General features: G+C 51.0%; 2 protein-coding genes across 2 annotated transcripts; both read left to right on the top strand.

Moving 5' to 3' along the window:
* The first annotated feature begins 970 nt into the window (after positions 1–970).
* Positions 971–24,868, top strand: frem1a (Fras1 related extracellular matrix 1a). The gene is given in 64 exon segments (XM_030088329.1): positions 971–1,018; positions 2,410–2,680; positions 2,682–2,818; positions 4,074–4,193; positions 4,323–4,412; positions 4,415–4,513; positions 4,516–4,545; positions 4,548–4,596; positions 4,630–4,646; positions 4,695–4,793; positions 4,796–4,887; positions 4,957–5,111; positions 5,113–5,186; positions 5,189–5,290; positions 5,370–5,402; positions 5,405–5,470; positions 6,618–6,749; positions 6,995–7,339; positions 7,578–7,629; positions 7,631–7,677; positions 7,680–7,717; positions 13,087–13,153; positions 13,156–13,282; positions 13,350–13,417; positions 13,420–13,439; positions 13,526–13,562; positions 13,565–13,692; positions 13,762–13,970; positions 14,051–14,144; positions 14,219–14,343; positions 14,345–14,430; positions 14,433–14,465; positions 14,579–14,749; positions 14,829–15,014; positions 15,095–15,291; positions 15,562–15,772; positions 15,907–16,051; positions 16,130–16,230; positions 16,233–16,270; positions 17,359–17,400; positions 17,402–17,422; positions 17,424–17,556; positions 17,693–17,766; positions 17,769–17,927; positions 17,929–17,960; positions 18,068–18,096; positions 18,099–18,239; positions 18,242–18,394; positions 18,397–18,462; positions 18,465–18,481; positions 18,736–18,754; positions 18,757–18,933; positions 19,011–19,099; positions 19,101–19,156; positions 20,044–20,173; positions 20,316–20,388; positions 20,538–20,681; positions 21,031–21,221; positions 21,339–21,386; positions 21,462–21,623; positions 22,727–22,858; positions 23,084–23,199; positions 23,275–23,360; positions 23,439–24,868. Coding segments are annotated over 63 exon segments (6,399 nt in total). The 5' UTR covers positions 971–1,018; positions 2,410–2,597; the 3' UTR covers positions 23,645–24,868.
* LOC115386115 (leucine-rich repeat-containing protein 72) lies at positions 24,746–26,512 on the top strand. The gene is made up of 5 exons (XM_030088328.1): positions 24,746–24,858; positions 25,620–25,783; positions 25,883–26,065; positions 26,168–26,245; positions 26,322–26,512. The coding sequence occupies exons 2-5, from the start codon at positions 25,650–25,652 to the stop codon at positions 26,509–26,511; spliced, it is 585 nt and encodes a 194-aa protein (XP_029944188.1). The 5' UTR covers positions 24,746–24,858; positions 25,620–25,649; the 3' UTR covers position 26,512.

Raw genomic sequence — 26,512 nt, 5'->3', positions numbered from 1 at the left:
AACGGTTCCTATAGTTCTGATCTGGTTCTGACCTTCGACCCGATGGTTCATGTTGATAGTCCACTGGTCCGCCCTGACAGACTGGAGCGTTCTGTCTTCAGCAGACCGACGGAGGTGAGCCCTGACCCTCAGAAGAGCACAGAAAACAGTCACTGGTGCCTCAGAGCTGTGAGGGGATGGTTCTCCAGGGGGGTCTTTACTGACCTGTTTCAGGTCACAAGAGGTACGATGACACTCTGAAGGCTAGAGGGTCTGACTTTATCAGGGCATTGGGGGTCGGGGACATTCAGAGCATCCTGGACCTGGAGAGGCTGAGTCAGTACTGTGGAGGCCCGAGGTGCCAAATTCCCACCAGCTCCGCCTCCCTCCTTCTAATGACCGTCTCCTGCAGCCCAGACCCCCTGCAGAGTTCACCAACCTCTTCTCTCCTTTGCCTGGACTCAGAAACCTTATGAAGCGCCGTATCCAGACTAAACCGGGGGGGCGGTGTGTGTCAGGACCCCATCGGCTCCCTGAGCTCGAAAGAAAATTCAGGAAGAGCCGAAGGAGATAGCAGAGCCGGTGGCCAACAGGGATGGTTCTCTGCGGCTCTGTGAGGACTACCACAGGGTGAGCGACGTTTCAGGCTCTGATGCCTTGCCAATACCATGAGTCAACCGGCTCCTGGACCGACCGGGTAACAACACTGGATCAGACCCAGAGCTCCTGGCAGGTTCCCTCATCTCCAGCGTCCAGGGAGAAACGGAAGCGGACCCAGAGCACACGTTGACCTTATACTGGTCCAGTTCTGTTTCTCACATGTATCAGAGTTTCCTGCTCTGCCGAGACTCCTTCCCCTCTCAGGTTTCAGCAGGTCTCAGGTCTCAGCGTCAGACTGTCGGTGGAGCCCCCTCCCTCGGTCCCTCCTCCTCCTCCTCCTCCTCCTCCTCCTCCTCCTCTTCTAGCCCCTCAGAGGAGTTATTCAGTGTGGGCTGGAAGAGAGCAGGCGAGTCCCGAGAGGAAAACCTCCCATCAGCAGGTAGGACCTGGTCTCAGTGTGAGTGAAGAATCCAGACAAGAACTTCTGCTGCTGTCAGTGATGCCAGCGAAAACTCTTCATGAGCCTCTAAACCTTATGGGCACAAGATGGAGCAATATTTTAATTCAGTGGTAAAAGTCAAGCAGTTTGATCTTTTGGAGCGTTGTTTTCAGTCTGCTCTGCAGGACAGTCGGGTTTCTGGAGTCTCCATGCAGCAGTCAGGGGGGCTGGTTGATCTGCTCTGGTTTCCTCAGCCTGGTCCTTCATACCTCTCTCGGTGTGTTTTCCTCAGCCTGGTCCTTCATGCCTCTCTCGGTGTGTTTTCCTCAGCCTGGTCCTTCATGCCTCTCTCGGTGTGTTTTCCTGGGCCCTCTGACCCTGTCATTATGGAGATTAGAAGATGCATTCCCAGCTGCTAGAGCCATCACAGCTGCATGTTTTCGGTTCACAGGGACAAAGGAAAAGCTTCCCAGTCTGTGGTTATATTGTTGGACTGAAGCTGAACTCTGCTGCCCCCTTAAATCTCACCATGACCACTTTATGTTTTCTTCATAGAAATAATTAGATTTCAGTAAAAGACGTTCCTGAAGTGATTTGCTGGTGTTGACACATGAAGTCAGTCCAAACAGGAAGAAGCCTGGAACGTAAAGAAAGCAGGATGCTTTGACAGCTCCACATCCGGAGCCTCGACCCCATCCCTCTTCTCCGGGACTCAGGGCCCAGAAGTCCAGGACCCGGTTCTCTGTGGACCCCAAGGAGTCACGTCTGTGTTCATTCAGAGTCTGATCTCAGTCCAGACTCCTTCATTCTCTTTCAGACCCGCCGCTGCCTGAAACTGGAGGCCTGGTTTTATTTTGAAAGTCATGTTTAGAGCAGTGTTTTCCTGTTCTTAATGTTTCCTCCTGACTGACACTGAAGCTGCAGGATATCAGCAGGTTCTAGTGAGAACCGTGTTCTTCCAGAGCGCTCCGGTCCTGCGCAGTGGGTCTTCAGGCTGCAGGTTCCAGGTGAAGCAGAGGAAAGTGTCTTAGAGGAGTCAGAGGTTCCGACGGCTCTGCAGTGGAACATGAAGGCTGTTTTAGGGCGAGCAGCTTTGAGAAGCTCCCCACACACACACCACACACACACTGCAGGTGGACAGGCTGCGACACGCCGCTCCCTCATCCTCAGTGTCTGATTAGAAGGAGGAAGCCTCGGTGGCGTGGGAGGAATGCTTCAGGGTGACTCCACTCTCTGGAGAACAAGCTGGGAGCAGACCTGTGTGTGTGTGTGTGTGTGTGTCTGTGTGTGTGTCCTGCTCATGGTTCCGGTTCTGGTCCTGGTCCGGGTTCAACCAGACTGCAGTTGCTAAATTAAGAAGATGACCTGAGATATTTGTATTTGCTTCACAGCTCCTGGGAGTTGATAGGCCTCCCCAGCAGTCTGGTCCTGGTCCTGGTGCTGGTGCTGGTGCTGGTGCTGGTCCTGGTCGTGGTCCTGGTGCTGGTCCTGGTGCTGGTCCTGGTGCTGGTCCTGTCCTGGTCCAGATGGAAAGGAGCCCCCGGAGCAGGCCTGGAGCTGCCTCCAGCTGTGGAGTCTCATGATGCGGACCTGGACTCTGCTGCTCCTCCTGGCTCTGGACGCTTCCTGCTCCCATGAGCCTCTGGTGGAGGTCACACGAGGTTAAAGGTCAAGCGGGTCAGGCAGCCTACCTTCAGGAAGGAGACCTGCGCTTCAATATTCCCAACGCGAAGGACGCCTGCAAGGTGGAGGTGGAGCTGAACGAGCCCATAACCCAGCGGGTGGGGAGGCTGACGCCTCAGTAGAGCCTCCGCCGACACCGACCGCCATCTGAGCACCAAACGCCGAGAAACACCGAGAAACACCGCCAAACACCACCAACACCCACCTGAACACCAACCACCACCAAACACCATCAAACACCATCCAACACCATCAACTCCGCCAAACTCGGTTTACACTGGATCTGATGTACGTTCCATACTCTGGACCAGGTGTACAGTACATTTGATCAGTCAGAACCGGGTTTGATCGGTTTCTGTAGTTTTGGCTGCTTTTCTTTCACTTCCAGTCTGCTGAGACTGAGATCAAACCTCTGGCTCTCAGTCTGGACGCTGTGTATATGAGCACATTGTTCTGCTGACTGGCTGCTGCTGGCAGTGGAGGCTGAAGAAGAGGACTGGAGTCTGATACTGGTCTCTGGAGCCTTAATGTAGCTTCTTACTGAGAGCGAGAGATGGACACAGGGAGAGGAGGATTAATGAAGTATGTTTAATTTAGGTCAAAATAACTTCATTTTATTAATGAAATCACTCCAGTTGATAATTAATATAAATTAATGGAGGGACGAAGATTCAAAAACATTGACCAGTCCAATTGGAGGCTTTGAAATTAGCCAATGTCAGCTGATCACATTTAAATCATATAACAATATTTGCCTGTGAAAAACACATTTTAAAAGAAATAAATGGATTTTAGGGTAGATGAATACTGTCAACAGAAGCTCCTTTAATATCTGGAAAATTATATTTCAATTCAAAAGAGTAGAAAAAATGAATTAGAACTAGGATTCATATTCTCCTGGTCCTGGTCCTGGTCCTGGTCTTGGTCCTGGTCCTGGTCCTGGTCCTGGTCCTGGTCCTGGTCCTGGTCCCAGTCCATATTATCCTGGTCCTGGTAGTTAGATTTATTCCATATGTTGTGTAAATGGAATCTGAACAGAAGTTACAACAAAGACCTGGAAGTCAGTTTGACAAGAGGAACAAAAAACTAAGAACAATTATTTGAAAAGCTGATTGAAGGTTTTAATATTATATGAAATAGGGTTCGAGCCTTTATTTGCAGTCGGACTGAAGAAACATGCGCTGAATTCAGCATTCAGTTTCACAGATGATTCTCTGCGATCCACCTGCTCCAGAATAACGTCAATGTCTCCTAACTTTTGTATGTTGCGTTGAATAATGCTTTGAAAAGGCTCCCGATGTTCTTTTGCAAATGTTTCCCCGTCCTCACGTCAGAGCCTCGGGTTTACAGTCGACCGTCTCTCCTGCTCTGTAGGTCTTCGATTGCCACTATCGCCCCCATGAGGTGAAGTACGTCCACAACGGCTGTCCACTGCTAAAGGAGGACGTGGTTAAGCTGCGGATGTACAGGTACAGCGTCCTGGATGCTGGCGGTTCCCTCTCCGCCTCCTTCGTTCCTTCATTTGTTCCCGTCTCTTTGTTCCGGCCTCTTCCAGGACCACCTCCGCTAAACGCTACAGTCTGATTTCCGTCTTTCTGTTTCCAGGCTGACAGAGACAGAGACTACATGGAGGTCTTCCTGCTCCATGTGGACATCGTGGAACCGGAATGCGGCATCATCAGGCTCGGCCTGCACTCCCTGGAGGTTCCTGAGTTTACGGCCTGTCGCAGCCGCTGGACGGGAACGTGGTCTCCTTCCAGTACGAGAAGAGGTCCAGCCTGGACTGCCAGGTCCACCTGAGCAGGCAGACGGCGGCCTCCCGGCCCACGGGCGCCTGGTCACCGGGAGCCGGAGCGAGCCACCACCAGGGGCGACGTGCCGGAGAGCTTCGTCCAGCAGCACCAGCCTAGGTCTGCCGCCGCCCTGAGCCTCCACCCGACGGACGGTTCCCCCCGAGCAGCTTAACAACTCCAACAACCGATTCTCCCTCCAGAAAACAAAGCCAGAGCGCAGTGTGCGTCTGACGACTGCATGAAGGGTCTGAAGCTCGCCAGGTTCTCCAAGAGTTCCTGCGATGACTTCCTGCTGATGGGCTGAGGTACCACACCGAGCCTCCGTCTCCAGACACCGACTACATCGCCATCCGGCTGGAGCTGAAGGACAGCAGGAGTGGAAGTGTGTACGAGGTATCCTGACCGCACCGACCGGCTCGTCCGCGGATCCGGACCGATCTGATCTCACTGAGTCTCTCCCAGTCTGAACAGGCCTGGATACCGGTGAGGATCTCCGGCGCGGCGTCCAACCAGTCGCCCAAGCCGTCCTTCATGTCCGCGTTCATCCTGGAAGTGGACCAGTTCATCCTCACGCCGCTCTCCACTGCCACGCTGGACGCCGACGACGAGGAGAGTCCCACAGCTTCTGGTGTTCAACGTCACCAAGGCCCCTGAGCAGGGCTTCATTACCCACCTGTCCGACCACACCCGCCCATCTCCTCCTTCACCTGGCTCGATCTCAACGACATGCTGATTGGCTATCAGCCTCCCAACTCTTCAGACAGCAAGCGCCGGAATTACGAGGTAGCGCCTTCGAGTGGAATGGCGTTCTCATAAAACATGAAGCGACCTTTTGTGTTGTTCAGTATAAAATACTTGATTTTTTCTTCCAACAGGCAAGTTTGAGGCTCATGATTTCTTCTTCAAGAAGTTCCACTGACCGTTCACTTTCTGTGAGGAACGCAGACCCAACGCACCAGGGTTTCCTGGAACATCGGTAAGTGTGTGTCGCTTCATGAAGGATCGGTTCACAACAGAACTTCCAGAAACGCCGCTTTGCTTCAGAAAAGTACACATGCAGACTTTCAATAAGTATTGGTATCATCACAGGAATACAAAAACAAAAAAGTGCCTTCTTTGTGATATAAGTCAACTCAGTATCTCTGTGGAAGAAAGGTTCTCCACATCATGGTGTAGAAAATGGAAGGAAATGTTCACATCCATCCATCCATCCATTAATCCATCATTATTTCATCCATCATCATCCCCATCCATTAATCCATCCGTCCATCCACCATCCATCAATCCAAAATTAGTTCATCCATCCATTAGTCCATCCATCCATTAATCCATCATTATAGTCCATCCATCCATTCATCCATCATTAGTTCATCCATCCATCATCCGTCTATCCATTAATCCATCATTCATCCATCCATCCATCCCATCCATTAATCCATCATTAGTTCATCCATCCATCATCCATCCATCCACTAAACCATCATTAGTCCATCCATCATCCATCTATCCACTATCCATCCATCCATCCATTATTTATCATTAGTCCATCTATCCATCCATCCATCCATCAATAGTTCATCCATCCATCATCCATCCATCCATCATCCATCCAACCATCATCCATCCATCCATCCATCCATCCATCCACCCATCCATTAATCCATCTTTGTTCATCCTCCATCATCCACCTCCACTAAACCATCATTAGTCCATCCATCATCCATCTATCCATCTATCCATCTATCCATCCATCCATCCATTATTTATCATTAGTCCATCTATCCATCCATTCATCCATCAGTAGTTTCATCCATCCATCATCATCCATCCATTAATCCATCATTATTCCATCCATCCATCCATCCATCCATCCATCCATCCATCCATCCACCCATCCATTAATCCATCATTAGTTCATTCATCCATCCATCCACAGATTCAGCAGGTCACACTCCGGGTTTGGTTTTCCTGCCGCACTGATTTCTCGAGCCTCGCTTGTCTCTGTTGTGCTCTTCATCTGTTCATTGCGTCTGCTGTCTCTGTCTTCAGTCGTGCCTCCATCATGACTCTCTGGTGAAAACATCTGCTGGGTCTCCGTCTGCGCTGAACCGGTTCTTTTGCAGGTCTCAGTCTCTTAGAGGGTCAGTCTCGTCCAATCACCTGGGAGCAGCTCCAGATCGTGGATAATGACAACCTGAAGGCCGTTCGCATCATTGCCGTCGACGGTCTGCAGCATGGGCAGCTAACTGTCAGAGGTATGGAGGAACACACTGGGATTTAAACGTGTAAGATTTCAAGATCCACCATTGGAGCTGCTGGTGAAGCACCGGCGCCACTTTATTTCCAGTCAATGGTACCTGTTATATTCAAGCTAACGCTAACCCTTTCTGTGTCTCTAATGTAATGCTTTGATCAAAGCCAGTAAGATTATGAATGTTGGAGAACACGACCCTTTCTGTCCCAGAGCTCAGTCTTGCTGACTGTTCGTTGTGAACTTCAGGTAGAAAGAACCTGGTGTTCACGGTCAGCGAGCTCCGAGCGGGCGTGGTCCGTTATCACCACGACGACAGCGACACCACCAAGGACTTCATCACCTTCCGGATCACCGACGGCCCCCATCAGACCCGACACAAGTTCCCCATCAAGATCCTCCCGAAGGACGACACGGCGCCGTTCCTCATCACCAACATGCTGGTGGAGGTGCCGGAGGGCCGCCAGGCCTCGCTGACCGGCTCCAGCCTCCAGGCCTCCGACATGGACTCCAGTGACGACTACATCCTGTTCAACATCACCGCTCCTCCTCGAGCAGGACAGGTGATGAAGGCGCCGGACCGGGGCCTGGCAGGTCAGCACGGTCACCTCCGACGGACAGCCGCAGATACAAACCTGCTTTGTTGTGTTTTATTGTACTGAGAGACTGGAGCAAACCACACCTCTCAGTTTCATTATTAAAAAAAAAAAACTTACTTCCTGTTGATCTGTCATATAAATTCCAACAAAATCCATTTATACTTGTGATGATGTGACTTAATGTGGAAGAGTGTCAGTACTTCCTCTGAGGTTTTTTTTCTTCTCCTATCCAGATTATCCCGTCAGCCACTTCCTGCAGAAGGACTTGACTCAGTCTGTGATTTATTCGACACCAGAGTCACAAAGTTTATGACGACTTCTTCGAGGTGGTGCTGTCGATTACCACGACCCCCCCAACCTGTCCGAGCCTCAGGTGGGCAGCAGAAACACATCTGGAGCAGAAATCTGACTGAAAGAGGGAAAATCTGTGTGACCTTGACGTTCTGGGTCTCAAACTGATTTATTTCTTTATTTAGGAGAAAATACATCCATGCTGGAGTTCAGTGAAAAGCAGACAGACCTTAAAGGCTCTTGCAAGAGAATCAAAGATATGAATTAAAGCCGCAAGCGGCATTGGACGGGACCTCCCTCTGGCAAGGTGGCCCGACTGAGGTCGTCCTTGTACATTGATGACCGAAGTACATGTCACTGGGAACCTTGCTCCTCCATAGACTTCCAGCACCCTGTCACCGAACATGGAGTTGTTAGCAATCTCCCATCCACTAATGTAGCTGTTAGCATGTCTTTTCCACTAACATGCAGCAGGCAGTTAGCATGTCATATCCACTAACATGGAGTTGTTAGCATGTCCCATCCACTAACATGGAGTTATTAGCATCTCCAATCCATTAACATGTAGATATTAGCATCTGTCATACACTAACATGAAGGTGTTAGCATCTCTCATCCACTGACATGTAGCTGTTAGCATCTCTCATACACTAACATTTAGCTGTTAGCACTGAAGTCTCAGTCATTGGGAACCTTGCCAGTACATAAACATTCATTTTCATGACTTGACCTCATTTTCTGTTGTAATTGGGCTTTTAATTTGAAGGAATTTTGGGCTTTTATTTTGGAAAGGCAGTACACGCTGTCATAATCATGACTAACCCCTTGGTACTCCATAAACATACATTTTCATGACTCTACATCATTTTCTGTTGTAAATGGGATTTTTTTATAAAGGATTTTTTTGCTTTTATTTTGGAAAGGTAGTCCATGCAACTCCGGTTTTTTTGACACCTGGACCTTATTTGCAGGTGTGTGCCTGCTCATATACTCACTCAGACAGACATCGTGCAGCTCGGAGTCCTTCAGAAGTTATTTAGATCCAACCGATTCAGCAGGGGCCACGGCAATGGAGCTTCATGCACTGCAGCTCCATTGCCGTGGCCCCCGCTGAATCGGTTGGACCTGAATAACTTCTGAAGGACTCCGAGAGTGACTTTTTACATCGCTGAAACTCTGAAAGAAGGATGAATTTGTTGTAAAGAAGCCTGAATACTATGTTTTAGGCCTTCAGAGACCTATATGACATGACTGAAAAACGGCATCATATGTACCCTTTAATGACAGCTGCTGTCGACTGCACTGCATGCCCATATATGGTCAGTAGTGGACTTCCTGTTGGATTTCGGTTATTGGTGTCAATGGGTGATTTTTAGATCTCGATGAGATGAACACATGAGCAATTGTTTTTATCTCTCTATGACATTCCTACGGGCTGCAGCAGCCATTTTTTTCCAAAAATGTAAGTTTTATTTTGAAGGGCTGATAAAATCCACACCGTGTGACTTTTGACAAAGTTTGAAACATCGTTTGTAGAGAAGCTTCTCCTCTATCAGGCCGCATTACTTTGACGTCTCTACGACAACGGCCTCGGACAAGATAATTTTTAAATGAGGAGTGATTTTTACTTTGAAAGGGAAATAGCGTACTTCCTGTAGGATTTAGGTAATGCATGTCAATGGATGATTTTTAGATCTTGATAAGACAAACATATGAGCAATTGGTTTGATCTCTCTACGACATTCCTACAGGCAGTAGCGACCGCTTTATTAAAAATGTGACTTTTATTTTGAAAGGGAAATAACGGACTTCCTGTTAGATTGTGGTTTTCGGTGTCAATTGGTCATTTTTAGATCTTTGTGAGACTAACGCATGACCATTGGTTTTATCTCTCTCCGGCTTTTCTTTGGGCCGTAGCAACCATTGTAGTGTTTCAAGTGGATTTTAAGACTTTTAGCTTTAAGGGTTAACAGCATCCACACCATGAGACTTTTGAAAAAGTTTTTAACAATATCGGAAGAGAAACTTGTCCTCTCATTTTCACGCCACTCTGACGTCTACGACAAACGGTCTCAGAGCAGATAATTTTTAAATGAGGAGTGATTTTTTACTTTGAAAGGGAAATAGCGGACTTCCTGTTGGATTTAGGTCTTTTTTGTCAATGAGAGATTTGTAGACCTCGACGAGACGAACGTGTGAATAATTGGTTTGATCTCTCTACAACATTCCTATTGGCCATAGCGACCCTTTTTACAAAAATGTGAGTTTTATTTTGAAGGGCTAATAAAATCCAAACCGTGTGACTTTTGAAAAAGTTGATCACATCCTTTCTAGAGACACTTCTCCTATCAGAGCGCACTACTCTGACATCTCTACAATAAATGGTGTTGTAAAACAGCTGCGTGAAGCTTTACTTTGAAAGGTAATTGGCGGACTTCCTGTTGGATTTAGGTCAAGGGTGTCAATGGATGATTTTAGATCTTAATGAGTTGAACATGACAGCAATTGGTTTCATCTCTCTACGACATTCCTACTTGACAGGGGTGCAGAATTTCTTGTGTCTCGGTTGTGCTAGTTGAAGGTGCTAGTTTGTAGGTGGCGCTAGAGAGCAGACGGGGTTAATTTTTTTATTTTATAAAATTTTTTTCGAGTCTGGATGTGCCTGCCAACTTTGGTGAGTTTTCGTGCATGTTTAGAGGGTCAAAATTGCATTTAAAGACGCCAGGAGTATAATAATAATAATAATTAAAGCCGCAAGCGGCATTGGACGGGACCTCGCCCTCTGGCAAGGTGGCCTGACTGAGGTCGTCCTTGTACCTTGATGACCGAAGTCCAGGTCACTGGGAACCTTGCTCCTCCATAAACAACCATTTTCATGACTTTACCTCATTTTCTGTTGTAAATGAGCTTTTATTTTGAAGGAATTTTGGGCTTGTATTTTGGAAACGTAGTACATGCTTCCACTAACAATGTGTAAACCGAAATTATGAAGCTGCTTGTTAAAAATGTCATTTTTTGCAAAAATGTGACTTTTATTTTGAAGGGGTGTGAGGCTTTATTTGATAGTCATGTGTGCTCCAGTTTAGCAAACCCAACATATCCATCTTGCTCCGTCACAACATCCATTTACATGACTTGACCTCATTGTGTTGTAAATGGGCTTTTATTTTGAAGGAATTATGACCTTCTATTTTGAAACATAGTACAGGCTTCCCTAACACAGTTTAACACGAAATTATGAAGCTGCTTTGTAAAAATATGTCATTTTTAGCAAAAATGTGACTTTTATTTTGAAGGGGTGTGAGGCTTTTATTTTGATAGTCATGTGTGCTCCACTTTAGCAAACAACAATATATCCATCTTGCTCCTCAACAAACATCCATTTTCAAGACTGACCTAATTTTCTGTTGTAAATGGGCTTTTATTTTGAAGGAATTTTGACCTTGTATTTTGGAAACGTAGTACATGCTTCCACTAATACTGTTTACCCCGAAATTGAAGCTGTTTTGTAAAAATGTCATTTTCTGCAAAAATGTGACTTTTAGTTTGTGGGGGTCTAAGGCTTTTATTTTGATAGTCATGTGTGCTCCACCAATATATCAATTTGAGTGTCAGAATAGTGTCGTTCCATACCATTGTGTGTCTGTTCATCAATCTATCCATGCATTCATCCATCCATCCATCACCCATACACCTATTAAAGAGTGATTTCAGGTGTATGGTGTGTATCAGGTGACATTTCTGCAGGGTGACAGCTGTTTAGATCATTCCAATGTGTTTCAAGTGTTGCTTCCTCAGTGGCTTGCTGCTGCAGGGGCACTGCTGCTTCAGTCATGTGTGATTTGTGGTCACGGTGCGCCATCTACTGTGGAAAGCAGGTACAACATGCAGAATGTTTTACAGCAGCTCTCAGATCAGCCCAGAGGCTCTATGTCCATATATGGCTTAAGTAGGTCACATGATGTTAGAGTGTGACTCGGCAGACAACAGTTTCTCTTTGGTAAAAACAGCTGGTCTTGGCATTCCCGTTGCCCAAAATGAAAAAAACACCCTCAACTTTGATAGGCATTTTAGTTGTCTTTACATATATCAAGTTTTCAGAGCAGTCAGACTTATAGTTTTGAAACGGAAAGGCTTAATTGATGACGAAGGCGAGATTTTTGAGCAAAAATGTACAATAAAAGTGTGAATGACGGACTTCCTGTTTGATTTAGGTCATGGGTACGAGTGAGTAAGTTGTAGATCTCAATGAGACGAACGCATGCATATGTTTTTTTTCTCTGTACAACACTGTGAAGGGTGAAACAGTCCATATTAGTGGTTTTGAGTGAAAAGTGTTTTGAGGCACATTTGATTTGACAGGAAATAGCGGACTTCCTGTTGGATTTAGGTATAGGTATGTCTCTTGGTAAATTGTAGAGCTCGATCAGACGAACTCATCTATGTTGATTTATTTCTCTGCGACATTCGTGCGGGTCGCACTGTCCATTGTAGTGTTGCAAGTGCGTTTTCAGACTTCAAACTTTAAGGGTTAATAAAATCCACCCCTGAGACTTTTGAAAAGTTTTGAACAACTTTGTGAGAGAAACTTGTCCTCTTTTATTTGGCACCACTCTGACGTCTCTACAACAAGCGGTCTCGGAGCAGATAATTTTTAAAGGAGGAGTCATTTTCGGCTGATTTTCATCAAAATTGACATATAACTTGAAATAGCGGACTTCCTGTTGGATTTAGCATAAAAATATCAGATCCTTTTTTGTAGATCTCAAGGAGACGAACGCATGAGAGTTGGTTTGATCTCTCTGCGACATTCCTGCGAGTTACGGTGGGCTTTTTTCACGTTTCTAGGTGGCGCTAGAGAGCGGATGGAGATATGGGGTTAATTTTTCCATTTTATCAAATGTTTGCCGGTCCGGATGTGCCTGCCAAATTTGGTGAGTTTTCGTGCATGTTTAGGGGGTCAAATTGGGGTTTCTTTGCGCGTAGGAATATAATAACGTTGAAGAAGAAACGAACGAAGAACAATAGAGGCCTTGCCCTCAGGCAAGGTGGCCTCAGGTCTGAGGCCACCTCGCCTTCGGGCTCGGTCCCTAATAATAATAATAATAAGAAAAAACGAACGAAGAACAATAGAGGCCTTGCCCTCAGGCAAGGTGGCCTCAGTTGAGGCCACCTCGCCCTCGGGCTCGGTCCCTAATAATGAAAAGAGCTTCCAGGGTCAAGAATTCTCTTCACTCTGCCCCCTATAGGTCTGCCATGCTCACAGCAGCTTTAACCAGGGTTTTATGTGGGTTTGCATAAATTAACTTTTTATTTTTTGTGAAAAGGACTATTAGTATTAGGTAGGGGAAGGTAGGGAGAACAGGGGGAAGCAATCACAGTGGAGGGGATTTCCCTCAAAGGGAGGAAGTCACATGTCCTGATGGCCAGTGAATCCGTGTGCACGTGAAGGTGGTGATGGTGCACATCGAGCCGGTTCCGGACCGGCCGCCCGAAGAGGTTCCTGGATCCAGCCGCTGCTCGTCGTCAAGGAAACCGACGTGGTTCACATAACACGGAAACAGCTGCACTTCACGGACCAGGAGTCGTCGGACGGCGAGCTGACGTTTACTGTCACCACTCCGCCTTTCTACACCAGTCCTCACAGGTGAGCCCGTCCCCGGCCTCAGAACCCCCCGCGGAGGAACCCTGTCCTGATGGCGCCGATTCTTCAGACTTTCAGATGCGGGGAGGCTGTTCCTGGTGGAGAGCATCCCCAAATTCACCAAAGACAGCAACACCCCCCACTGAGGGTCTTCACGCAGGTAACCGGGTCGCATTCCGGGTGGAGTTTTGGTGTTTTCGCTTTCAGTTCGGTTTCATTGAGTTCTTTTATGTCGTGCTTCTTCAGCAAGCAGTGAACTTCATGAAAGTAGCCTACATGCCCCCATGGTGGACATTGGCCCGTATCCTAAAGAGGTCCAGTTTGTTCTGTCTCTCACCAACCATCTGGGTAAAACGGTCCTCGGGATCTGCTTCAACGTCACTGTGATGCCAGTGGACAACCAGCCTCCACAGGTAGAACAGAAACCCGCCGTCCTCAGGTCTGTGGTGCCGCGGCGGTGAATCAGGAACCTTCTGTTCCAGGTCATGACCGGTCCTCTGACTGTAGACGAGGGGGGGCAGGGCTGGCTCGGGTCCCAAAACCTGATGCTGTCCGATGTGGACTCTCTGGAGGAAGCCCTGCAGGTGGAGCTTCGGCGGGCGCCGCTGCACGGAGACCTGCAGCTGAACGGCGTCCCTCTCAAGGCGGGGCGGACTTTCACCCTGCAGGACGTGAAGAACTCCAACCTCAGGTAGAAAAAATACAAATAAGTCCTCCAGAAAGTATTTATGTAATCCACCATCCTCTGTATCGGTGGATGGGTTCATGCAGGTACCGTCACGACAACTCAGAAACCACAGAGGACAACATGGAGTTCACTGCAACGGATGGCACCAATACAGTCCCTTTCGTCATCTCTGTCAAGGTAAGTACCGCCATTTCACATGATCTGGAAAAGAAACAAGGCGTTTTTACCTTTGTCTCGGTCTCTACTTCCAGATCATGCCGATGAAACGAGGTCCCGGTGATGGCGGCAGGCCTGACGCAGTTCTCCGGTGCGCAGAGGGACAGGAAGCGTCCATCACGGCAGAGTATATCCACGCCTCCGACGCCGACAGCGACGACGACCCTGGTGTTCCTGATCGCCCGGCAGCCGGCGCATGGCGCGGTGCTGAGGAACGGCGTGGTCGTCGATAGCTTCACTCAGGCAGACTCGCTGCCAAGAGCATCACCTACAAACACACAGGTACAGCAGCCGCCGTCCAGGCAGCTGGTGAGCTAAGGTCAGAGTTCAGGATGTGGATTTCAGGGTTTCACTGTGGAACTCTGGGAGTTAAGAGCTTGTGGTTTTGCTTGTAGGACTGGAGATCGGGCTGAGTCCTCGCCACGACACCATCACCTTTGTAGTTTCCGACGGAGAACTTCCCGTCCGGACCGGACATTCGGCTCCGACTCGGGACAGCCTCCCTGTGTACGACCTGCAGGTGGAAGTGCTTCCTGTGGACAGTCACCCGCCGTCACTCGCCACAGGTCGGCTGCTTCACACACACACTCAAAGCCCATTCACAGAAGTGAACTCTGAGACGGACACTGAGACGCTGGTTTGCAGGAGAGCTGTTTGTGGTGGACGAAGGGGGCACCGCCCTGATAACCGAGACCCACCTGAAGGTCTCCGATGTGGACACGCTCGTGGACGGGCTGACGGTCACCCTGGTTTCCCCGCCTCAGTTCGGTTACATCGAGAACACCCTTCCCAGTCCTGGATTTGAGAAAAGCAACTCGGGCATCAGCATCGGTGAGGCGCAGGGGGATGTTGGACGGTCTCATTCGAAGGACAAGCAAAGGGACTGATTTCCTGATCTTCTTCCTCCAAAGCTTCCTTCCCGTACAAAGATGTTCTGGAGGGTCACATTAACTACGTCCAGTCGAGACACCAGAGGGTGGAGCCCACCGCCGACCAGTTCATGCTGTATGTGTCGGACGGTCAACACAGCTCCGCCCACGTTCCCTTCTACGTCATCATCAACCCCACCAACGACGAGGCGCCGCAGTTTGTGGCTCGCAACATCACAGTGAGTCTTCAGATCATTTACTGGTTCTTAGAACAAACGCAAGTTGACTGAAACCTCTATAACGCCACCCATGCACTCCCGCCCGCCCCGCAACATCCACAATCTCACATCAGCAGGTTTCTTTTCCCTCAAACTGGATAGAGACAAATCAGCCGTCTGCATTGATGGTTTGGGTTTTTCAAGCTATATCGTTTCAAATCACAGATAGTTTCAGAGTCTCTCGCTGACCCTCGGATGTCTCATTGAATGTTGTCTCCCTGCTGTGACGAGGTCCAAGAGGGGGACATGAAACTGTTGGACTCGTCGGTGTTGAACGTGACGGATCTGGACCTGCCCAGAGACGTCCTCCGCTTCAGCCTGGTCAGCCCTCCTCGACACGGAAGCATCGTGAACCGCGGCGGTGGAGGAACCGTCGCCGAGACGCAGGAAGCCAGGACGCGTCCGCCCGTGTCCCACTTCACCTGGACTGAGCTGACAAGCGGTACGTTCACACCGAAGGCGAGGTCTTTAAAACTCCTCACAGGGGGAATTTATTGGGTTTCCTTAAGATAACACAGTGTTTAAAGACATGAAGAAACCAGTCTGTCCTCCCAGATGTCTGTCGTTGTTCGGCAGGTATGGATCTGATGTACGAACACGACGACTCTGAGAACATGGAGGACAGTTTCACCGTCCAGCTGACGGACGGCAGACACCGGCTCCACAGGAAGGTGGCGGTCACAGTGCTGCCGGTGAACGACGAGCAGCCTCGGATCGTCAGGTTTGGCTGGTTCTATGATCACCTCTCGCCGACTGGCCGTCTAAAGACGTGAGCCAGACGTCTGCTCTCTTCCTTCAGGAACAACGGCCTGGTGGTGGAGCCAGGAGCAACCAGGGTCATCTCCAGCGTTAACCTGTTCGCCCAGGACAATGACAGCCCTTCTTCAGAGGTCATGTACGTCTTGAGAGAGTCTCAACCCAGGGACTTCTTCAGCTTAAGGTCAGTGCAGCTCTGTGGAAGTACACTCAAGTTTCCTGCTCAGGCTCGACGTGACGGAGTTTTGGGTTGTGTAGAAAAGCAGTCAACAACAGATCAGGCCTCTGTGGCTCTGAACTGTAACCATTCTCCACCGGCCCTGATGTTTAGCCCAGATTAGCCGCACCTCATAAGAACAACTGGCTTTCTGTTGTACTTGTCTTGTTAAAGATCTCACCTCCTGAACTTCCCGCTCTGTCGGTCCTTCTCGTGTTTCCTTGCGCTCTGCTGAGCTGGGTTTTCCATCACTTCTCCCCTGTGGAGTCCATGCTGCTCCAGCTGAGGTTAGGAATGTGAAATAAGTTTCCTGTCGGCGCAGCAGAGCCCAGTCTCTCTCTCTCTCTCTCTCTCTCTCTCTCTCTCTCTCTCTCTCTCTCTCTCTCCAGGCTTCCTGTGAGAATATGCTTTCATAGAGACAGGCGGGATCAGCTCACATTTCCTCGTAGGTCTGTTTGGAGGGTAAACGTTCGTCCTCTCTTCTTCCTCCATGCTGTTCTCACTCTTGATGGGAAGAGAGTCAAGATGAGAGAACAACCTGTCTGTCACCCCCATGTCAGTGCCAGGCAGAGGATGAATCCTCCAAGGCCCCAGAAGCTCATGGAAATGGGATTTAAACCAGCAAAGTGAAGGTCTCTAGTGCTCAGGAGGGTAAATCAGTGGACAAGTTCCACTTCCCACTGTCTGGGTTCACATTCCAGCCAGTCCAGAGCCTCGGGAAGAACTTTGACTGCAGCCTCAAAGATTCTGCTTCCAACCAGCAGCGATCTGGAGGATTGACTGACTCAGGTTAGAGGTCAGGTCTTCTGGGACCAGACCCAGAACCCTGCTAATGGACAAGCTGGTAATGCTTAGGGTCAGCCCTAGGGCAAGGATTAACCCTGATCCTAACCCGAGCTGGGTTTTTAACTGATTAAACGTCTTCATCAAGTGATCACTGTGAGTTGCTAGATTATTTCTGTACTTGTGTGATTTTAGAGATTTCAGCGACTTTCACTGTTCAGGGAGAAGAACCTCTGCTGCTCCTTCACCAGAGTTTTCCCGTCTCACTCCAGGAGAGCTGGGGTTGGGAGACACTGGCGGACGGGGGGAACTGCCACCCAGGACATGGTGGACATGAAACCTTCTGCGATACGTCCACACCAACCTCCACGCTGCCAAGAAGGAGGACTACTTCGTCTTTCACCTACTGGACGGAACAAATCGGTCCCCCTCTCAGCACTTCCACATTTTAGTCAAAGACCTGGAGAAAGGTGTTGTAATTTATTATTTAGCACTCAGTGAAACACATCCATTGCAAACATTGTGAACTTATCAGGAGACGACATCAAGCTTTGGCCGATCGTTGAGGTCTTTCACTGGAACCTTCTTTATTCGTTGTCCTCTCAGGAAACATTGCCCTCTTGATAAAACCTCTGAACATGAGCCGGGGAGACCGAGTCGTCCTCACCACAGACGTTCCTCCTGGCTACCGACGGGCAGCGATAAAGCCGAGGAGCTGCTGTACATCATCACCAGCCCGCCGGTCCACGGCTACATCGAGTACATCAAACACCCCGGACTGTCCATCTCCTCCTTCAGCCAGATGGACGTCGCAGCAAACGTCATCGCTTACGTTCACGACAAACCAGGCCAGCGCGGCCAGGGAGAGCTTCCAGTGAGTTCAGACAGACGTTTGGTCACGCTGATGCACAGAGCATTTCTCCCAACTGTCTGTGCAGGGAACTCACTGCTCTAACCACAGTCTCTACGTGTTTTTGGCAGGTTTGTGGTCAGTAACGGGAAAACCAGCCGGAAGGAACCTTCAGCATCATGGTGGAAATGGTGGACCGCGTTCTGCCCTCTCTATCCACCAACAAAGGCCTCACCATCCCCCAAGGCTCGGCTATGATTCTGGGCGATGACTGCCTCCACCTGTCTGACACCGACACCCCGCCGGCGACCTCACCTTCGTCGTCCTGCAGCCGCCGCAGTACGGCGAGCTCTTCCTAGCCGGCGAGACGCTGGGCGCCGGCTCGAACTTCACCCAGGAGGACATCATGGACCTGGAGATCATGTACAAACACGATGGGGGGCCGTCTCAAATAGACCGGTTGGCTTCATGGCCTCGGACAGCACCAGGCGAGGCTTCCTCGTGGACGGCCGGCTACAGACCGAGCCGTCTTCTTCACCATTCAGGTACGGGAGAAACTGTCTTATGTACTGAGTTCTAGATCCTGTGGGCCTGTGTCACAATGAGAAATGGGCCAGAAAAGTTTCCAAGCATCATGTGGAATTTGATTTTGTCATTTGTTTGATTCTGCCACTATGTTAAAAGTTTACAAGCTGAAACTGGAAAAAACTCAATTTTAGCAAGAGGAAATCTGCAGAACCAGACTCAGAGGGTCAGACTATCATATTCCGTTGACTCGTTGAGCCGACCGTGGTTTCAGATCAGTCCTGTGGACACGTCGTCCCTGAGATCGTGAAGCTGGTCCCCATGTGGAAAGTGGAGCAGTTCGCGGACGGACGATACGGAATCTTCCTCTCATCTCGAGAGCTGAAGGCCGAGGACCGCGGCAGCCAGGAGGACGTGGTCTTCTGCATCGTCCGTCCACCTTATTTTGGCTACCTGGAAAATGTCACCTCCGGTAGGTTCCATCATCGTTCCAGATGAACTCCGGCATGTTTCAGAAGGAGAAACGCCGTCTTCCCCTGTGTCCTCCAGGTAGCTTCGTCTCTCGGCGCTTCTCCCAGACGGAGCTGAGTAAGAAATCTATTGCGTATATCATCAACGTGAAGGAGGAGTCTCTGACAGGACAGCCTGGAGTTCCGGGTGTCGGATCCTCTGGGGAACATGGGGCCTGCTCACATGTAAGAATCTGACCGGCTCCGTCTGAAGTCGCAGTGTGTGACCCTGCAGTGTGTGACCCCGCAGTGTGTGACCCTGCAGTGTGTGACCCCGCAGTGTGTGACTCTGCAGTGTGTGACTCTGCAGTGTGTGACTCTGCAGTGTGTGACTCTGCAGTGTGTGGCCTTGCAGTGTGTGACCCCGCAGTGTGTGACCCCGCAGGTGTGTGACCCCGCAGTGTGTGACTCTGCAGTGTGGGCCTTGCAGTTGTGTGACCCCGCAGTGTGTGACTCTGCAGTGTGTGACCCCGCAGTGTGTGACCCCGCAGTGTGACTGACCCTGCAGTGTGTGACCCTGCAGTGTGTGACCCCGCAGGTGTGTGGCCTTGCAGTGTGTGACCCCGCAGTGTGTGACTCTGCAGTGTGTGACCCCGCAGTGTGTGACCCCGCAGTGTGTGACCCGCAGTGTGTGACTCCGCAGTGTGTGACTCTGCAGTGTGTAGTGTGACCCCGCAGTGTGTGGCCCTGCAGTGTGTGACCCCGCAGTGTGTGACTCCGCCAGTGTGACTGACCCTGCAGTGTGTGACCCTGCAGTGTGTGACCCGCAGTGTGTGGCCTTGCAGTGTGTGACCCCGCAGTGTGTGACTCCGCAGTGTGTGATCCTGCAGTGTGTGACTCTGCAGTGTGTGACTCTGCAGTGTGTAGTGTGACTCCGCAGTGTGTGACTCCGCAGTGTGTGACTCCGCAGTGTGACTGACCCCGCAGTGTGTGGCCCTGCAGTGTGTGACCCTGCAGTGTGTGGCCCTGCAGTGTGTGACCATGCAGTGTGTAGTGTGACCCCGCAGTATGTGACCCTGCAGTGTGTGACCCTGCAGTGTGTGACTCTGCAGTGTGTGACCATGTGTTCGTAGACAAGAGTTCCGCTGGTCCAGCGTGGAGCTCTCCCAGCCTCGGGTCTTCACCTGTGAAGAGGAGGAAACCGTCTCACTCAACATCATTCGGAGAGGGAACCTGGCAGAGTCGTCGTACATCACAGTCAAGGTCTGCAGACCATTAGATACCCACGCTGCCTAGCTGCTGATGAGCAGACATGCTAACTTCCTGTTTCAGGCCTCCAGCTGCAAACTGGACCGTTTGTCTTCATGACTGTCGGCTCTGTTTGTCCACACGTCTCTCTGTCCAGATCAAGGAAGTGACTGCAACGGCCGGGAAGGATTTCCTCATGAACCCTTCTTCCCTCATTCAGTTTGACCCGGGTACGTTCTCCGAATCAGAGCTGAAAAACTGAAACGTTTCAGGCTTAATAAGACCGTGAACATGAATGTTTTAATGCAAAACAAAGTGGTACTCATTTGGGAGATGTATTTTTCTGAGGTCTGAAGCTCTTCCTGGTGTGCTGCTGCAGGTGAGTCCAGGCAGACCTGGCAGGCCGAGCTGGTCTCAGACGGTCTGGAGGAAGCTGAGGAGACGTTTGAAGTGCTGCTGGTGGATCCTGAAGGGACGGTGATCGGAAACACCGACAAGGCTGTCGTCTCCATCAGAGACTCTGGTAAAACAGGAGTTTGCTTGTTTCTGCTGCCCGATGGTGTCGTTTATCTGATCGTATCATTCGGTTTCCTGGTCGTCCGGGACGCAACAGCTTCCTCCCGTTTTTTTTTTGTTCATTGCATCTGTAGCAACCACCATAGCAACAAGAAATATGTCTTGAAAGCTGAAAGACGGCACGTCAACATGAAAAACCTGTGGATCAGATCCCTGAAGCAGATGGACAGTGTGAAAATAAAGTCTACGTCTGTAGCTCAAAATGTAATGAGAATCAAGTTAAAGCCACAAACGATCGCAAAATATAATAATTTCTTTTAATCAAAGTGTCCCTCGTTGAAAAAACAAACCCTCAGGGCGATGCAGACTGACGGATGGGAGCGGTCCGGTTCTGGGAGGGAAGGAGATCCGGTCAGACCTGTACCCCCAGCATGGGTCCATCCAGCTGGACAGACCTCCGCAGGCCTCAGACTCGGAGATCTGGACTCGGGGAGACGGCGTCCCCGTCCCTGGGAAACGGGTCAATCTCCACAGAAAGGCACTCCGAGTTCGGCCCCAGTTCCAGATCTGTGAGTACAGATTTGGATTCTTTTCATTTACGTTTACTCAGAATAACAGTGTTTCTTTGCAGGAGCCTTGCAGTGAGTCTCTGTCTGCGTTTCAGATTCCACCGTCAACAGTTTATCACAACGGAACAGACCTGGTTTACAGAGTGAGTATCAGAAACCAGAAAAATGGTAATCCTCACAGTCCAAACCCTTCAGTTCTGCTGTTGTCTGGACTTCAGTATCACGGCATCATGCAAATGAAGGCAGAAGACGAGAGCGCTGCAGCGCCGGAGGGCAGGAAGGCCAACATCCACGTCCGAATCAGAGGACAGCAGCAGCTGTCCGCCGGTCTTCAGAGAGGGCTGCCAATACCGCAGACGGTGGGAGAGCTTGAGGACCAGGTGGGTCCACTCACTGGAAAGAGAATGATGGATTCATCACATTTAAATTCAGTCACTGAAGATCTTTGAGTGAAGCTGGGCAGGACTCTCAGGTCAGAACCAGTCACACTAACCACCAGAACAGGACTCAAACTCAAAACCAATCTGAGGACTAACAGACCCAGGAGAACTAAATCAAGTACCTGAACCAGTCTGGAGCAGAGCTGCTCCTCACCAGAGGCTCCAGGAAGGAGAGCAGAAAACCTGAGAGGGACCAAGTCTGGAGGAACATCACTGGACTGGACCCATAAAAAGTGACAAGACATGAGAGAACGCTGGTAGAGGACCTCAATCTGCTCTGGTAGAGGACCTCAGACTGCTCTGGTAGAGGACCTCAGACTGCTCTGGTAGAAGACCTCAGACTGCTCTGGTAGAGGACCTCGGACTGCTCTGGTAGAGGACCTCAGACTGCTCTGGTAGAAGACCTCAGACTGCTCTGGTAGAGGACCTCGGACTGCTCTGGTAGAGGACCTCGGACTGCTCTGGTAGAAGACCTCAGACTGCTTTGGTAGAGGACCTCGGACTGCTCTGGTAGAGGACCTCAGGCTGCTCTGGTAGAGGACCTCAGACTGCTCTGGTAGAGGACCTCGGACTGCTCTGGTAGAAGACCTCAGACTGCTCTGGTAGAGGACCTCAGACTGCTCTGGTAGAGGACCTCAGACTGCTCTGGTAGAGGACCTCAGACTGCTCTGGTAGAGGACCTCGGACTGCTCTGGTAGAGGACCTCAGACTGCTCTGGTAGAGGACAGACTGCTCTGGTAGAGGACCTCAGACTGCTCTGGTAGAGGACCTCGGACTGCTCTGGTAGAGGACCTCGGACTGCTCTGGTAGAGGACCTCATGTTCCTCTTCGAGAACACAGAATGTTTCACTGCTGACATGAAAACAGGCAGAATTCAGTGTGGGTGTAGTTTGAGGTTGAGTCCTTAGTGTTCTGGTCCAGACGTCACCCTGTGACCCAGATCAGACCAGGTCCTGCTTGTAGACCAGGGGATCACTTTAAACAAACCTGACTACCATGAGAAACCGCACTACCGTAATTGTCAGGGTCTCTGTGGCCTCTAGATCCCGGGGGCGGACTCGATCCAGAAGCCATGTGTTCCAGAGCTCAGGGGACTCCTGCATTACAGCCACAACACTAATCAGCTGTTTCACTGCAACGGAGTGTCCTGGAAACTCTGGACCGCGACGCCAGAGGTAGGTCAGAGTGTCTTCACCAGGTCCCGCTGGGTGGTTGGTCCGGCTGGGTAACGAGACAGGCTTTCAGGGACAGAGCGTCCGTGCTGCTGTTTGAGTTGGGTTACTGATCCTGGAGATCTGCGGCGTTCTGCCTGTTGGTTCACGGTCCACTGCCTGAACCTGAAGCTCGGTCCTTCGTCTGCGATCTAGAAGGGCTGTGAGTGTGTGACGTGTGGGTTTCAGACGGCGGCGGCCCGGGCGTGTCCTCAGGGGTGGAGCTTCCACGGCGGCCGCTGCTTCGTCCTCAGCGCCGAGCACAGGGTGACGTGGAGCGCCGCCAACCGGGCCTGCATCGAGAGGTAGTGGGACCCGGAGACGGGACTCGTGGCGGCGCCGGACGGAGACGCCCGCTAACGTCTTCGCTCTCCTGTCAGGTATCAGGGCGGTCTGGCCAGCGTCCTCTCCAAAGCCGACATGGACTGGCTGTGGGACTTCAGCGGGAGGAAGCCCTTCTGGATCGGTGAGTCCGGCTGGAGGTCCCCGGGTTCCGGGGCGTCTGCAGACTCTCTGACTGGTTCTGTCGTCTCGTTTGCGGCAGGCCTGAGCGACAGGGAGGGCCGGGGATGCTGGGAGTGGGCCGGAGGCGAGGCGCTCGGCTACACCAACTGGAGGAGCCCGGCGGCCCCGCCCGGGACGGGGGGCGCCGGCAACAAGTGCGTGCTGGTCTGGAGGAGGGCCAAGTGGCTCGTCAAGGACTGCAAGAGCAGCAGGGCTCACCACTTCATCTGCTCTCGGACTGCTTGACTGGACCCGGAACCTGGTTCTGCCCAGACTGTCTTTCATCTGTAGAAACCAGGCCTCACGGCACCGATCCAGAGGCTCTCTGGGTCCTGTGTGACAGTCGCAGTGATGCTTTGTGTTGTGTGATCAGTAAAAGTTGTGTATTGAGTGTGTGTTGGTGTTCTTAAAGAACTCGGCGCTGTCTCTGCTGCATGTCTCCTGCACACCACACGCTCCGGCAGCAATGTGATTATCCCCGTCATGTGATCTGCAGCGCCGTGAAAGAGGCTTTTATCGGCGCTGCGGCTCCGGGTGGGAAACACACCGCGGATCCTCCTCGTCCCGGGTGAGTCCTGCTGCAGAACCACACACACCAGACATCTAGGACGGAGAACCGGAGGGACGCTCACGCTGACCGGATAGCTGGAGCTCACACAGCGAGGAGACAGCCGGATCGGCGTCGGCGTGTTCTCATGTTCTCGTGTTCTCACGGGAGCGCGGTTCCTGCAGCGTTCAGGGAGCCGGGTCCGTCTGCAGGAGCTCGGCTCAGCTGTTCCCTCTGCTGGACTCACCTCCGGCCAGGACCGCTGTCTCTTAGTGGTTCATCGTTTTCCTCTCAGCCTCAGCAGAAGCTCTCAGCTGTTGCTTTCTTCTAGATCTTTGTTTCACCACAGAGAACCGTCATTCAACCGGAGTTTAAGGTCAGAGCTCGGAGCTGAAACTCCAGAATCAGATTATTAACATGTTGAGGCACTGAGTTATCATGATTTTTAAACTTCACAACATTAGATGTCCTGTGATGGACTGTCTCCTGTCCAGGTGTTCCTGTGTCCACTTGTCTTTACTTATCTTCACCTATCCAGATGTTCCTGTCATCACCTGTCTCCACCTGTCTCCACTTGTCCAGATGTTCCTGTCCTCACTTGTCTCCACCTGTCCTCACCTGTCCAGGTGTTCTTGTCTTCACCTGTTCTCACCTGTCTCCACCTGTCTTCATCTGTCCTCACTTGTTCTTACCTGTCTCCATCTGTCCTCACCTGTCTTCTGCTGTCCTCACCTGTCTCCACCTGTCCTCACCTGTCTCCACCTGTCCTCACCTGTCCAGGTGTTGCTGTCCTGGGATTGGCTCCGGTGCCATGTGACCCTGTACAATGTAAAACGGTGCAGAAGTTTGATGAATGGATGAATGTGACGTTACAGGACCGTCAGAGGAGGCTTCACTGAGTAAAACATCCTGAGTTAGGAACATTCTCTCTCTCTCTCTCTCTCACACACACACACACACACACACACACACACACACACACACACATGTTTGTATTTATATCCTCGTGGGGACCTTCCATTGACTCCCATTCATGTCTAACTCCTAACCCTGACCCTTACCCTAACCCTAACCCATACCAAAACAAAGCGTAGCCCTAAAGAAATGTTTTTGCACTTTTACTTTTTTCAGTAACAACAACATGGCCAAGAAAACACTGTTTCCCCCCATGGGGACCCAAAAAATGTCCCCACGAGGTAGGTCGTGCCAGGTTTTCCTATCCTTGTGGGGACATTTGGTCCCCACAAGGACAGTCTCATCATGATAAATACCAAATAAACGAACAGGCCTGAAGTGAAGGTCGGCAGCAGGTCGACAGTGTTCAGAGCGAGGGGGACCGTGGAGGACCGTGGCGTCTGCAGCTCAGATCCATGAGTCTCACATTATCAACGCCTCCGGCGCCTCCCTCTCAGACAGAGTCCTTCTGTTGAAACCTTCGTCCTCCACAGCGACGGCGTGGCTCGACGCTCTCCACGTCCGTCTGCTTTACATTGACCTACTTCCTCACTTCTTCCTCTGGTTCTTCTTCTTTCTCCTCTGGATCGTTCTGTGGTTCTTACCGTGGTTCCACCTGCCTAGAACCGTCTCTGGTTCTTCTCTTTGCTGTCTTTGTTCTGAGATCTGAGACGATCATCTTCGATCAGCTCCTCTCTGATCTTCGGTTCTCTCCTCTAGTCCAGACGCTGGACTGCTGTGGTTCGGGCCATGGAGGACCAGGTCTCTGGTTTCCAGTGGCTTTCCTTTGCCTACCAGGACCTGACGGAGATCCCTTACGAGAGCATCCTGGCCCAGACGGAAACCCTGGAGGTCCTGGACCTGAGCTACAACCTGCTGGACGAGTATCCTTCAAACACACCGTCCAGCCAGTTCCCTGGCTCTACAGGTGAAGAGAGGCAGGTGTGTGTGTGTGTGTGTGGTCCTTCACTCGCCGCTCCCGGGAACCCGGTTCTCCTGGGCCAGCTGCAGAAGCTCAGCACCCTGATCCTGGACTGCAACAGCTACACGTCCCACGTCAAGTTCCCCTACATGCCTAGCATCACCACGGTCTGCATCAACAAGAACAAGATCCACAACCTGCCCGTGTTCGTGGAGGAGGTCCGGCAGAAGTTCCCGGCCATCAGGTGTGTGTGTGTGTGTGTGTGTGTGTGTGTGTGTGTGTGTGTGTGTGTGTGTGTGTGGCGGAGTTCCGCTCGGTGCTGACTCCGCCTCCTCTCCGTCTGCAGGATCCTCAGCATGATGAACAACGAGGCGGCGCCCAGCTACTTCAACGGAGGCACACACACTCAGTACCTGGACTACAGGTCTGTCAGAACCTCACCGCCCTGCTGCTGAATCAGAGACCGGATCACACACACTCTCTGCTCGCTGCCTCCCCAGACAGTACGTGATCAGCCAGATTCCCGGCCTGGAGATCCTGGACGACACCGAGGTCCTGGAGCAGGAGCGGGTCCAGGCCCGGAGGACCTACCGGCTGCAGCAGGGTGTGTGTGCGGGCGGCAGGAGGACCAAGGACGAGGCTGTCCGGAGACACACACACCGACACAGAGCAGTGCGGTTCAGGAGATAAT

This window comes from Salarias fasciatus, chromosome 3 (genome assembly GCF_902148845.1).
Source record: "Salarias fasciatus chromosome 3, fSalaFa1.1, whole genome shotgun sequence".
NCBI lineage: Eukaryota > Metazoa > Chordata > Actinopteri > Blenniiformes > Blenniidae > Salarias > Salarias fasciatus.
The sequence above is the reverse complement of the archived record's forward strand: the minus strand, read 5'-3'. Positions and strand labels throughout refer to the sequence as shown.